Source organism: Pelophylax lessonae (genome assembly GCF_965119305.1).
Source record: "Pelophylax lessonae genome assembly, chromosome: 2".
Classification (NCBI taxonomy): domain Eukaryota; kingdom Metazoa; phylum Chordata; class Amphibia; order Anura; family Ranidae; genus Pelophylax; species Pelophylax lessonae.
The window spans coordinates 86,662,372-86,676,156 of record NC_138769.1 but is presented as its reverse complement, the minus strand read 5'-3'; the positions used below and the strand labels follow the sequence as shown (position 1 = coordinate 86,676,156).

At 43.8% G+C, this 13,785-nt stretch overlaps 1 protein-coding gene across 1 annotated transcript in view; it reads right to left on the bottom strand.

Moving 5' to 3' along the window:
- Nucleotides 1–1,275: 1,275 nt before the first annotated feature.
- GABPA (GA binding protein transcription factor subunit alpha) overlaps nt 1,276–13,785 on the bottom strand; it is a 47,710-nt gene continuing 35,200 nt past the window's right edge. The window contains exons 7-10 of the mRNA XM_082246875.1: nt 8,929–8,982; nt 7,842–7,985; nt 7,201–7,393; nt 1,276–1,862 (exon numbers count right to left, since the gene is read on the bottom strand). Coding sequence (XP_082103001.1) covers nt 1,634–1,862; nt 7,201–7,393; nt 7,842–7,985; nt 8,929–8,982 — 620 coding nt within the window. The 3' untranslated portion in view covers nt 1,276–1,633. The remainder of the gene's footprint in view (nt 1,863–7,200; nt 7,394–7,841; nt 7,986–8,928; nt 8,983–13,785) is intronic.

Genomic DNA, 13,785 nt, shown 5'->3' with positions numbered 1-13,785 from the left:
AAGCAAACGTGTGAAGAGATGAAGATGAAGGCTTATATTTTTAAACTCTTGGACTGCATTCTAGGGGCGAGGCTAGTCACTTTTAGTGAATTTAAATGTTTTTTCAGGGCAGTAGTGAACCAAGTTAAGGGTAGGTTGCAGCTTGCACCAGAAAGGGATTGCCAACTTTTTTTTTTAAACAGCAAACGTCATAACTTGCCTGCACTATGCAATAAGTTTGCATAGAGCAGCCCCAACCCACCTTTTCTCAGGTCTCCTGCCGACACTACTGGCTCCTCCCCACTGCCAAGTGCCCACTATAGCAAGCTCCTTGCTCCAGGGGAACTTGTGCAGGCCACGCTGGTTCTGTGTGCACATTAAAACAGAGCAATGGCTCGGCCCTGCCACCCCCGCTCTCTCCTTACTGTGATTGACAGCAATGAGCACTAATGGCTCCCCTGCTGTCTGAGCCAACAGGGAGGGAGAGAGCGGACAGAACCTCTGTTCCCCCTGCACAGTGCTGGATCTAGACTGGTCTCAGACAAGTATAAGGTGATGCTGGATGTGGGAAGCTGAGCATTGAGTGCCGGTTCACATTCTTGCGGCTGTGGCGATCGCATGTAATATCAGAGCGCACTGCTCCTTCATTGCATGCGATCGGCTGTGCGGTGCGAATTCAGCCATACACTTTGTATGGCTAAATTCGCACTGCACCCGCACCAAAGTCGCACAGGACCCTTTTTTTCAGCCGCATCAGGATCAGATCGCACAGTGGTTCACACTTGTGCGATCCGATCCTGTGCAAACTGTAAAGATCGCACTGCAATATGCGATCAAACTGGGGGTGTTGTTAACATTTCATTGACACCCCCAGCGTATCGCATATGGCAGTGTGAACTGCCAGGGGTGTGTTTGCGATGCGGGAACAGCCTGCGAATTTGCAGCCTTCAAGCATCGCATAAGTGTGACCCGGCACTGAAAGTTTATTTTACCTTAATACAGAGAATGCGTTAAGGTAAAAATGTCAGCATTTACAACCACTCGAATCTTATCACAGACAGCATTTTTTTTTTTCTTTCATTAGGTTAAAATAAAAGCTCGTGTCTTTCTGATCATATTACATATTGTTTGCTACGAAATGACAGGTGCACAAAAAGTTACCTTATTTTCAAATGTTAGAAAAAGGCATCTTGGATTATAAAGCGCAAAACAAAAGCTTTAAAACAAAATATGAAAACAATACTTTATAGTGTTAAAGCAGAGGGGGGGAAAAAAGCAGTTGATCTTTAAAAAAAAATATATATATAATAATGACAAGGACCGGCAGATTAATAAACCAGAAAAAAAAAAGTAATGGGCGAGGGAAGTCATTCTAGCTGAGATGACAAATGTTCATTATTGGAAGGGAGCGACAACCTGACTAAAAAGTGTAAATCACTGATAAGTTCATATTCAAAATATATAAAATATATCATGCTCCCTTAAATTAAGGGCTCTTGCAAAGAAACTTGTAATACGAAAAGTTAACAAGTTCCAAATTTGTTAAAGTCCTCTGTAGAAAATCATGCCAAACACTGTACAGTCTGAAAATAAAGGGCTTCGGGCTCCGGAGAGGCAGGGGTCTCACACCCTAGAAGTTTTGCCCACCAAGTGCTCAGTTGTCTTTCTCTGATTGCAGTGATGCTGTTGCCAAAGCTACGGCTGTGACTGGCTGTGCAATGCCATGTAACTGCAGCTTGGCCATTTTCTTTTGCTCACACTCCGACACTAAGCGGCTCAGCTCAGCTGCACTGTAACCAATCAGAGTCTTCAGATCGCACACAAATTTGTAGACAAATCTCTTCCCTTGAACTTTACAGATCATGTCACCGTCATAGTAATATCTGGGAGAAGGTAAACAAATGAAAAAGCCAAATTAAAAATACTGTTTTCATAAAATTATATGCATACCCATCTCTTTATATCTTCCAAAACTGCTACACACGTCAGATTGTAATTTTAAACATTAAAAACGTCCTTTTCCTTTCAATTTGCTATGCGGTTTTAAACACAAGGAAACCTGGAGGCATTTCTGTACACAGCTGTTTTATGGAACTCCTCTCAAAAATATAATTTCCTGCTTGTGGAACTGGCTCACCGATTTTCCCAGAAGTCTGCACTAAGATACAGGTCAGATTTTAGGCGTCCTCTGCAGCAAACATTTCATTCTTGGTGAGATACTCCCAAAGAGTCAATCACATTAAGAGATTGACACTGCAATTTTTCTCAAACTTTGTAACCAGGTAATAAAGCAAAAAATAAAGCAGGGTGCCACATAAGCATCAAAAAATTAAAAAAACATTTTGGAAAATTTTTATTAAATCTTTACTTGCATAAAAGAAACCTGTATACAGCTCTAGGGTGCGTGTGGCATGCATAGAAAACAGCTCTCTGGTCTGGGTGACGCGGCAGCAGCTAAGCATAACAAAGCACCCACTCAAGAAAGTAATCCGCGACGTCTCTCGCTTACAGAAGTGGTATAGAATGGTGGGTCGCAATGCAGTTCATTTTCAGTAATTTCCTCACTTTGTTTGGGTATGGGACAGAAAGTGAAAAAAAATCTCCACACTGGGACACAGATTGTGGGGAGGGGGGGGGGGGGGATCTGGTGGGTTATAACCCTCCCTTACTCTATCCAAAATAGAAAGAAAAAAAAAAAAAAAAGTTTTGCCTATAGTTCTACTTTAAAGAGGAACTTTGGTTTTTCTTTTTTAAAATGTCAGAAGCTTAAAATCACTGTAGGAATTTGGCAGTCCCACACAAGTGAGGTCCAAGATTGGATGGACCTTGCCCTCCTTCCTGGGAACAGTAAATAAGTTTGAATAAAACCCCTGAAAACGTTCAGAATCTGGGACTGGTACAATGACTCCTTGTGAGAGCAGATCCTGATCCGCCCCGAGAAGGCCCTGAAGCCGGTCCAGGGAAAGGCGCAGGTTGGAAGGAAAGAACCTTTGCTGGGGGCAAGGACCAAAACCTGATCTTGTAACCAGACCGGGTCAACTCGCAGACCCATCTGTCTTTTATGAAAGAGGTCCACAGGTCCGGAAAGAAGCGAAGATGTCCCCCCCCCCCACCCCATGTACAGGTGAGGGCACCCCTTCAGGAAGAAGAGAATTTGTCTGCGGGTCCAGCGGAGCCCGCTTTTGACTTACTAACCCAGGGTCTCTTGGAACCTCCCAAGAGGGCATGGGAGGTCTTTGAACTCTTGTCCTGCGACCCTGCAGAACGAAAGGGGCGCTTGCGAGCCGAGAAGACAGGACCACGTTTGCGGCAAGGCTCTTTGGTTTTTGTACCCTGCGGAAGTAGGGAGCTCCTGGCTCCCATGAGACTTCTTATGATCTCTTCCATGGAAGCTGCGAACAAGTGGTCCCCCACGAAGGGGAGATCTGTCAGCACCTTTTTGGAGGCCTGGTCCGCATACCAGCATTTCAACCAGATCATGCAGTGCAGAGTGACCGCTGTCACGACACCCTGCAGGCTAAAGGGGCCGCATCCAGGGAGGCATCACAGATATACTGTAACCCACCAGCTCAGGGGGTTGCTGACACCCTTCTAAATCCGGACGCAAAAGCTTCACCCATTCCGTTAAGGTCTGAGAGACCAAGGTTATGGCAAAAACCGGCCTCAAAATTGAACCTGCCACGGTGAAAAGGTATCGGACCAAGGAGTCAGCCTTCCTGTCTACAGAGTCTTAAGACGGAGCATCCCCCACTGGTAGCAATGTGATCTTATTCAACCTGGAAACCTGAGAAAAACATCACCGGTGGAAAGGTCAGTTTCTTGAGGGACTCCTCAAAAGGATACCTCTTAGCGAAACGCTTAGTTATCCCAACCACTGACTAGCGACAACCTCGTCGAAATAGGCAGGAAAGGGGAACACCTTAGTCACCTTGGATGGTTGTGGGTGCCAAATTGCATTGGCGCGCACTAATACAATCAGTGCCTCCACAAGTGCCTTTTCCTGCGCAAATGTAGTGGAAGAGGAATCATCCTCACTATCAGAGCACCCGAAGTGCGTGGACGCAAACCCCCATGGGCTGACTCGCATCCGCGGCAGCCAATTCAGCCTCAGTCTGAGGATGCAGAGGAAGCAAGTGAAGGCGGGGGGCGCTTTTTACTGGATCTCTTTTGGAGAGCCACATCCACTTTTGGCACCAGTGACTGCAGGACCACCGTCATGGCCGCCAGGGCAGACTGAGACCCAGAGGGCTCCGCAGCCTGAGAGGGGATCAGGTGGGGAGATGTGCTCCAAAGACTCCATGAGTCATTAGGTGGACCCAACAAAAAAATGTGTAAAACACTGCAAGGGACAACCCCCACCACGCTGGCAGCACCACCCGGTCACCAGGCACAAGCACCAAGTGATCATCAGCAGAGGGAGAGAACCCCACCAGACTCACCACCCAGCAGAAACAGGCACCTGCAGCCACCAGGATAGTCTGCACTCCACCTGCAGCGATCAAGAAGTGAAAGGATCCAGGAGTCAGCACCAGGGCATAAGGAGGGGCTCCCACCACCAATATAGCCACCCACAGGGCTCCACTGTCATGGGCGCTGCTATTTTCAATGGCAAACCACTGCAAAATGGCCACTGGACTACACAAACATGGCCATTGTGTATAGAAACACAGGCTACAACAAAATGGTGGCACCAGGAGGCTTACAGGGATCCTGGCTCCTACCAGGTACAAACAACCCCCCGCCCCCAAGTCAATCACCCGTATGCCGGCGGCGCACCCCCCCCCCCTTCTGGCCCCAATCGCCAGCATAGCGCCCTACCCCCAACCCCCAGTAGGTGGACCAGACCGCCCCAACATATGTGAAGGGGGAAAGATGAGGGACCGTCCCAAGGAGGGGCCCATGTCCACCCCAAAACCCTCCAGAGGCAGAGTGAGACAGCTAATCAGCATACCAGGATTGCTGGCCAGGAGGAACGCTGGTTGTACATGACCTCACGAGGCGTTTAAGGGCTCTTTCACACGGGCGTTCCTTTTTTTTTGCCCGATCAGGTCCTTTTTTTTTATGTAACGGAAACGGATGACACTTGTGTCATCCGGTCCGTATGTCCGTTTTTCATCCCATCCGTTTGCGGATGAAAAACTGACATAATGCATGTCTATGTAAATACGGATGTCTGCGGATGACACCACTAACATCCGTTTTTGCTTCAGTTCCGTTTTTTGAAAGGAAGAAAAAATAGGGTTCTCCTCCGTTCAAAAAAACTGAACTGAACTGAACTGACAAAAAACGGATGTCAGAGGATGATCATCTGATGACATCCGTATTTACATAGAGATACATTATGTCCGTTTTTCATCCGCAAACGGATGGGGTGAAAAACGGACATACGGAACGCCCGTGTGAAAGAGCCCTAACTCGCAGGCCAGCCACTGTCCAGCAGGGCTATGTCACGCGCTTGCTGGCCATACTGGGGTGGCCACTGGATCTAGATTATCCAGCCCGTCGCCCAATCCAGCAGTTGGGATTGTAGATCTCACAGGAAAAATCCAGGAGAAAAAAAAAAAAATTCTATCTACAAAGAAAAAATTGCCAGGACCAAAGATCCCAGCAAGAAACTAGGTACACACTCCTGACTATGCAGAGCAGAGAATGGAACTATACCCCCTGGGACTGTCCATGGGCATAGCCAGACTTTTTTCTGCCTAGTGTCCCAATCTGTAGGGGGCAGTTTAACCCAACAGTTATGAAGATCTGAAGCTGTGACCGTCAACAAACGAAAGAGAAATCAAATTTCTTCATCAATTAAGGCCAATATTTTTTTTTTTTTTTTTTTTTACAAACAAATCAATAAGCATACATTTGATTGGTTTGCAAAAAAGTTAGTGTCTACAAACTATGGGACTCATTAAGTGATTGTAAAGTTTTTTTTGTTTTAAACAGACATGTTATACTTGCCTGCTCTGTGCAGTTTGTTTTGCACGAGTGGCCTGGATCCTCCTCCTCAGGTCCCTCTTCTGTGCTCCTGGCACCTCCCTCCTGTTGAGTGCCCCCACAGGCACCCCGAGCTGAGTCACAGCTCCCTGTGTCAATTCAGACACCGAGCTACAACCTGGCCTGCCTCCTCTCTCCTGATTGGAGGACTGACTTTCATTGGCAGCAGTGGGAGCCAATTGCGTCAACGCTGCTGTCTCAGCCAATAAGGAGGGGGAGTCCAGGGCAGCTGGGACACTCTCCTGCAATGTCGCTGGATAGAGATGGGCTCAGGTAAGTATTAGCACACAGAATATTTGTATCTTGATGCACAGAATGCATTAGGATAAAAAACCTTCTGCCTTTACAACCCCTTTAAAGGAATTTTTATTTTACTAGTAATGGCGGCGGTCAGCGACAAAGTGGGACTGCGATATTGCATACAAATTAGACACTTTTTGTGGACCAGTGATACTAAGAGTGATCAATGCTAAAAATATGCACTGGCGAACAAAGGGTTAACTGTGTCTAGCCAATGTTTGTGCACTGTGGTGCTTTTACTAGGGCAAGGCATTGATCCATGTTCCTGCTATGTAGGAACACAGGATCAATGCCTTCCTTACTGACAGAACTGCTATCTGCCTTGTTTACAAAGACATATCGCCATTCGGCCTGGGTCTTGAATGATCAGCGGGTGCTGACGGACATTGGGTCACCCATCTCCCACTGTATGGAATCACAGCGGGAGCAAGTCTCTGGCAGGGCACACTCGCACCCCATACCCAGAAATGCAGGATATATACACAAACCCATAATCCTGCGCAGCCGCCCTGTAGTAAAATGGATATAGGGCGGTCGTCAAGTGGTTAAAAGTCTGGGCTCAAACTGGATCCCTTTGATAACTGCTGTTAGCAATAATTGCATGTAAAATATGACAGGTTGTTTGATCAACTTGGGTAGATTCAGCCTGCCCATACATGGTTCAAATCTTGGCCGCTTCCTGCTTAATGAGCTGAGAGTAAAACAGTCTATGATCAGCTTAAGGGGAGGATCGCAGCCCATTTTATGGCAAATTACTGCAAAAAAAAAAAAGTTAAACGCCAAAAGGGTTCACATACTTTTGTCTTGCCACTGTATGTAACCAGACATGCTACAACCCTGCAGTTCTTCTTTGACAAGTATTTCACCTAAATTCCTATTTTACACATTATAATTAGCTCTGCAAAGATAAAGGGAAAGTAGAATTCTTACCGAAGTGCACGACTCAACTTCTCGTAGTTCATAGTGGGCTTATTTTTGCGCTGGCCCCATTTTTGAGCAACAAGCTCTGGCTGGTTTAATTTGAACTCTCCTTCATCCCCTACCCATGAGATACAGTCTCTGGCATCTTTGTCCGTGAGAAGCTCCAGCAGGAACTGCCATAGCTGGATCTGACCATTATTACCTACAAACAGAAAGCAATGAGATGGGATCAATGACAACATACTAGCCATTCACTCTAGGTAAATATCTCCACACAAGAAACATTTCTAGCCATTTCTGTGACATTTCTAACCCTTTTGTTCTTGCCTATGTTGGAAGCAGGGCATGCAAAATCTATAAAACATGCTAAGGTGAACCAACACTTACATCTAGATTGATGGGCTCCATTGGAGGCAAATCTCCATAAATGGAGGAAAGAAACCACTTTGAGCAAAAGCAATGCTCCTTCAACGGCTGATCAATGAAGGACTGTTGCCATTTTCAGCATGGCAATGAACTCAAAGTTCAAGAAATATAAAAATTAAATAAGCTGCTATTCACATAAATGTATAATTTGTTTGCGATACATTCTAGTCAAGCACATTCAGAATACCCACCAGCAATGTAAATCAGCATAAGATTTTATGTACCTGTCCTGTTACCAGGAGAACTTCTGTCTTCTCCAGATATGCGAGGGGCCCGCTGCACTTTGGCCACTTTGGTTTGAGTGTTTATGACTTTAATAGTTGTTGTGGGAGTTGTATTTGCAAGAGATCCTGGGATTATCTGTACAGCTGTAATAAAACAAGATTGGTAAACGAGTCTTAGGTGTAGTAAATGGGCAAATACTATCTTGTCACAAAAAAAATAAAAGATAAAAAAAAAACTTCCATTTCTCACATGAAAAAATATCTTGATTAAAGTGATCCTAAAATATTTATGTTTTTACAAACATACAGGTCATACTTATCTGCTCTGTGCAATGAATCCTCCTGTTCTTGTTCGCCCACTGGTGTCCCTGGCCCCTATCCACCCACTATAGCAAGCCGCTTGCTATGGGGCGCATTGGTGCATGCTTCTGAGCCACACAGTGACTCTCAGTGCAGCTTGGCCCCGCCCTCTCACTGGCTGTGACTTACAGCAGTCTAAGCCAGTGGTAGTCAACCTTTCGGACCTCATGAACCACTAATCCCACAATTTTGAATCCTGCGGACCAATAACATGAATTTTACAAGCCGTATATACACAATGCTCTGGCTTCCCCCCTCCCCCGGATCACACTCCTGCCTTATACACATACAATGTTCCGGCTCTGCCCCCACCCCATGGTGAAGGTGAAGTCCTCACCTTCTTCCACCTCCCTCTCTGCACTAGTCCTTGTGATTCCCTCTGAGTTCACAGACGCCAGAAACTACAGAGCAGCCATTGGGTATCAATGCATGGTGACAGTAATGACTGTCCGTACACACTGAGAACATTGAGCAGTATACATCAGCCACAAAGTTTATTTGTGGCAGAACCCCTGGGGACCACCAAAAGTGAGAGAACGTCAGTTCTTGTGCACATAATTGGACTTAGGTTATTATAAGGGGGGGGGGGGTGGGCTGAGGGGGGAGGCTGCACTCAGGTTTTTTTTACCTTCATCCATTCTATCAAAAATGTGCAATAATATTTATTGCGGTCTTAAATAATACAACACAACGCTGAAATACATACTAAAAATATGAATTTACTTACGTTGATCAATAGTAACTGTAGCAATTTCTCCATGTTCTTGGCTAGCCAACACATCTGGAGAAAATAAAAATGAACGACTGTTTATATGCAGCATTTATTATACCGGGTAATAAAAAAAAGCTGATAGATCAGTAAAATTAGCCAAGAGCAAATCAGGTCAATGAAAAATCTAACTACTGTGCGGCCATCTTTGGAAGTCTAACCACTGGAAGAGGCCTTTAACTGCAGCTCTTGATTTAAATTTAAGTTAGGTTGACAAAAACAGAGGACTGCAATGGATTGTATGCCAGTAAATGTAGTGTGAGATTGTTTTATGCAAAAAGTAAAAAAGCCAATGGAACAACAACTAGAACAACTTAAAGTAACCCTGTCAGTCTCTAAAACAATTCTTTGTACTACTATACCAACCTTTCCAATGGCCTCTAACTTCCCTCCATTCCAGCACTGCAGCCTATGCCAGACACTAACTGTGGCCCCCAGCCTTTAACTTCTATGTCACTACAGGACACAGTCTTTAATGTAGGGACAAAGAGGGAGCCACAGGAATCTGAAAATTTCTGGAAATGTAAGCAGAAGTCCGTTGGAGGCTGCAGTGCCAGAATGGAGAAAAGGTAGAACACATGAGCTGTCTAAAAAGAGTATAGCAGTAGCGCTTCTACAATACACTGCTAGACTATACATGGAACATATAATAGGAATACTGATTTTTAAATGTCATTTTTATAAGAAGCTTTTTTTTTTTTTCTTTTTTTAATTGTAGGCCTTGTAGATATACAGCTGCCTTTTAGTCACAGGTCTTTAACCACTTAATGGCTAGCAAAGTACCCGTAGGTCGCTGGACTTTTTGTGGGATGATGCCTACAGCATGTCCACTGGCTGGCCTGACAGCCAAGCAAACCCAGGATTGGCTGTTTGTGATAACCCAGAAGCGATGTCATGACATCACTTCCAGCTAAGCCGGGTGTCAACTGCACCATTTAAAAAAAAAAAAAAAACGCATTCAAAAACAGATCTTGACATTTTTTTTTTATATTTCTTTATTGGTTATTTCTCTCATAAAATTTATTACATACATTTCATCTTAAATATGTTATTAATCACATCATATTTATCAAAATATTCCCATCAGATCTATACCTTTTCCTTCTCAGAGCTAGTTATACTAGTCGCCCCCACCCTCCCCACCTCTACTTACTCTCCCCATATCTTTATGTAATCCCCCGTTTCTTTACATTTTTGCCATTCCTCCCAGATCTCTTCCCATTCCCCTTGTTCCTCTTCCCCCAGCTTCTTAGAGATTCTAGTTTTCTCGTCTTTTCCACCTTCTTAATCCAATCTTTAAACGGGGGGGGGGGGGGGGGTCTTTTTGCCAATTTAAGGGTATTAAACTTTTTGCAGAATTTAACAAGTGAGGAATTAAATGTTTTTTTTATATTGTTTTGCCAACATTTTTGTACTGTGAAACAAACCGATCCAGGGGTCTTCTGGGATATATACGTTTGTAAATTTTTTAATCAAGATTAACACTTCTCTCCAATATTTTTAAATTTTCGGCCAATCCCACCATATATGTGCTATTGTACCTACTACCTTACATCCCCGCCAGCAGTATTTCGAGCTCTCCAGTTGGTATCTCCCAACTTTGTCCGGGGTGTTATACCATCTGGAGATAAGTTTATAATTCATTTCTGCTGTATTTATATCTATTGCTGAGTTGTGTACAAGCTTCATACTTTTTTCCCCATTGAAGCCCCTCACTGCGTAAACCCAATTCCCTTTCCCATTTTTCTATGAGTGGGGGTCCTGTCAGCTTCATCTCTGCAATCATCATTTTATGTACCTCCACTCATTTACTTTCCAGTTCATTTTTTTTGTTTTAAATCTAAAAAAGTGATAATTTTTCCCTTCTCCAATACATCTTAACTGTACATCTTCATCTCCAATCTATTTACCATACTCCCTCCCCTGGTGCAAAAAATTGTGTGTCTTGTAATGGTATCAAAGGTGAATTATATTTCCATTTTTCTCTAGTGTGCATCATATCCCATATTTTCAGTGCCTGACGTGTAATTATACGAGTATTAACATTCAACTTTCTATATTGTGGTGGGATCCACATAATTTTCCCTAAGTGCGTGTCACTCATAGTGTTTTCCATTTTTACCCAGCATTTCCACTCTTTTTACCCCATTCTAACCCCCGTGTAGGAACTGAAGCTTGGTAATGTTTTTTGAAATGGGGTAACCCTAACCCCCCTTGCGGTTTACTTTTACTTAATGTTGCATATTTTATCCTTGGTTTATTTTTCCATATAAACAGAGTTATTAATGATTTTAAGGTCTTTAAAAATGCCTGTGGAATTGGTATTGGTATCATTTGGAATTTGTACGATATTTTTGGAAGAATTGCCATCTTTATATTTATTCTCCCCATCCATGATAGAACCCTTGATGTTAATTTATTCTCTGTTCTTATTTCATTTAATAGTGGTAGAAAATTTGCCTTATACAGTTTCTCAGAGGTAGGTGTTAATTTAATTCCTATGTATTTTAGTTCCTCCTTTCTCCAAAGGGAAATTCACTTTTTAGCCTCTCTCTCGTTTGCTCATATTAATACTCAATATCTCAGATTTTGTTTGGTTAATTTTTAAATTCGACGGTTCTCCATATTGTTTCAAATTTTGATTATATTTGGCAAGGTAATCCTTGGGTTGGATATGTAGAGCAACTCGTCGTCTGCAAAGGCTTTATGCTCCACCTCCCCAACATCCACCCCTCTAACATCCGGGCTTCCTCTTATTGTTGCCAAGAGAGGTTCCAGAGAGAGTACAAACATTGGAGACAAGGGGCATCCTTGTCTCGTTCCGTTGTACATCTCAAATGGTTCAGAGAGTATCCCATTCATTTTTACTCTTGCTGTAGGGTGACTATAGAGTGTTTTAATCCATGCCATCATTCTAGGTCCTATTCCCAGCGCATCTACAGTTCTTATCATAAACTCCCAGTTGACCCCTTTCGAATGCTTTTTCAGCATCTATTGATAGTATCAAACTTGGGGGGGCCTATTTTTTAGCATCTGTTTCAACAAGAGGATTGTTCTAACCCCATTATCTCTCCCAGGTATAAAGCCCACTTGGTCACTATGTACCCACTCCATCAGCCCTTTCATCCTTGTTGCGAATATTTTTGTAAACAATTTTGTCCCAGCATGTAGGCTTTCTGTGCTTCCCATATAATATTTTTCGGCGATTCCTCAATATCATTAATTTGGAAGTTCCAATTCTTTCTCTATTTCCTTTCCCCACTTTTTATCCTTTATCAATTCTTCATTCATTTTCCATGTACTCATTTTAGGTTGCTCTTATAATTTTCATCTTTACTGTAATAGGGGGGTGATCTGACCAGGTCCTGATCCCAACCTTCGCCTCGATTACCCCTTTCAATCCATGTTCTATCAATACATAGTCAATTCTCGAGTATGTCCCATGTACAGTTGAGTAACAAGTATAGTCCCTTTCTTTTGGATGGAGAATTCTCCATATGTCCGCCAATTGACATTGATATTTTTTCCTGATCCTCTTTATCTGGTGGCTTCTACTCCTTTGGGACTGCGAGGTACTATTTTTGGATGGAGCCTCAGGTTGAGGTCCCCCGCCAGAATCACCCCTCCCCTTTTGAAATTCATCAATTCCCCCAAAACCTTCCCCAAGTAATCCACCTGCCCTCGATAGGACTGTAAATGTTCACTAATGTAACTTCCTCATATAACTTCCCTTTCAAAAAGAGGAATCTTCCCTCCGGGTCTGCCAGCCTTTCTTCCAAAACAAACCTTACTCCTCTAGCAAAGCCAATGGCCACTCCCTTTGATTTTTTTCTTAAATGAGTCTGCATAGTATCACATAGGGTGGTTTCAGGAATACAACCTAATGTTTGATGAGTGGGTGATATGAGTCTCCTGTAAAAATATATATATCTGCTTTTAAATATCTAATTTCCCCCAGAATTTTTTGTGTCTTTACTGGTGACTTTATCCCTCGGACATTAGAAGACATAAAATTTACTACTGTCATCTCCTTATTTTACTCTCCTCTCTGTTGTTCCTTTCCTTGTCTTTTCTCCTCCTTGCCACTCTCATATTTATTAGGCTGGGGTCCCCGGGGGTCTGATGCCTCAAGAGGGGCCAGGGGTCTCTTAAGCCAATTCTGCTTGATATAGGAACTAGTTACTCTTTGAACTTTATTTCCTCCTCCCCTTCCTCAGTCCTCCAGCAGCGGCTTCGGTGGTGGCAGATAGGTGGCGCAGGTCAGGGAATCCAGCGGGAGGCTTCCAAACCATGAGGTTAGAAGGAGGGGGCCGAGTGGTGCGGGTTAGCTGTCCATAGCTGTTGGAGAGTTGCCGGCTCCTAGCATCTCTCCGGACGGCGTTCCCTGCTGCTTCAGCACGCACTCGGAGCTGGCGCCATTGACAGACTTCTCCCCCCGAGAGAGTCAGATATTGACATTTTGAACGCTTTTAAGAGCAGAGGAGGGTTTTGGAGTCTTCTAGACCCCAGATGTCTCCATAAAGAGGAACTGTTTACATTCCTTGTGACATCAATAGAAGAGATATTAAAAAAGTTATTTTTTTTAGTGTCCTTGTCCTCCTGTGCTAACAAAGGCAAACACACACGTCGGTCCCGCATGCACGCAAACCAAAATTGTCCCACATATGTGAGGCATCGCCACGAACGCCAGAACAGCAGTAATTCTAGCACTAGACCTCCTCCAATTTAAAATGGTAACCTGTAAAGCATTTTCAAGCGTTGCCTTTGAGAATAAAATGTACGTCAGACGTGCGCAATTTTTAATGTTTGATATCC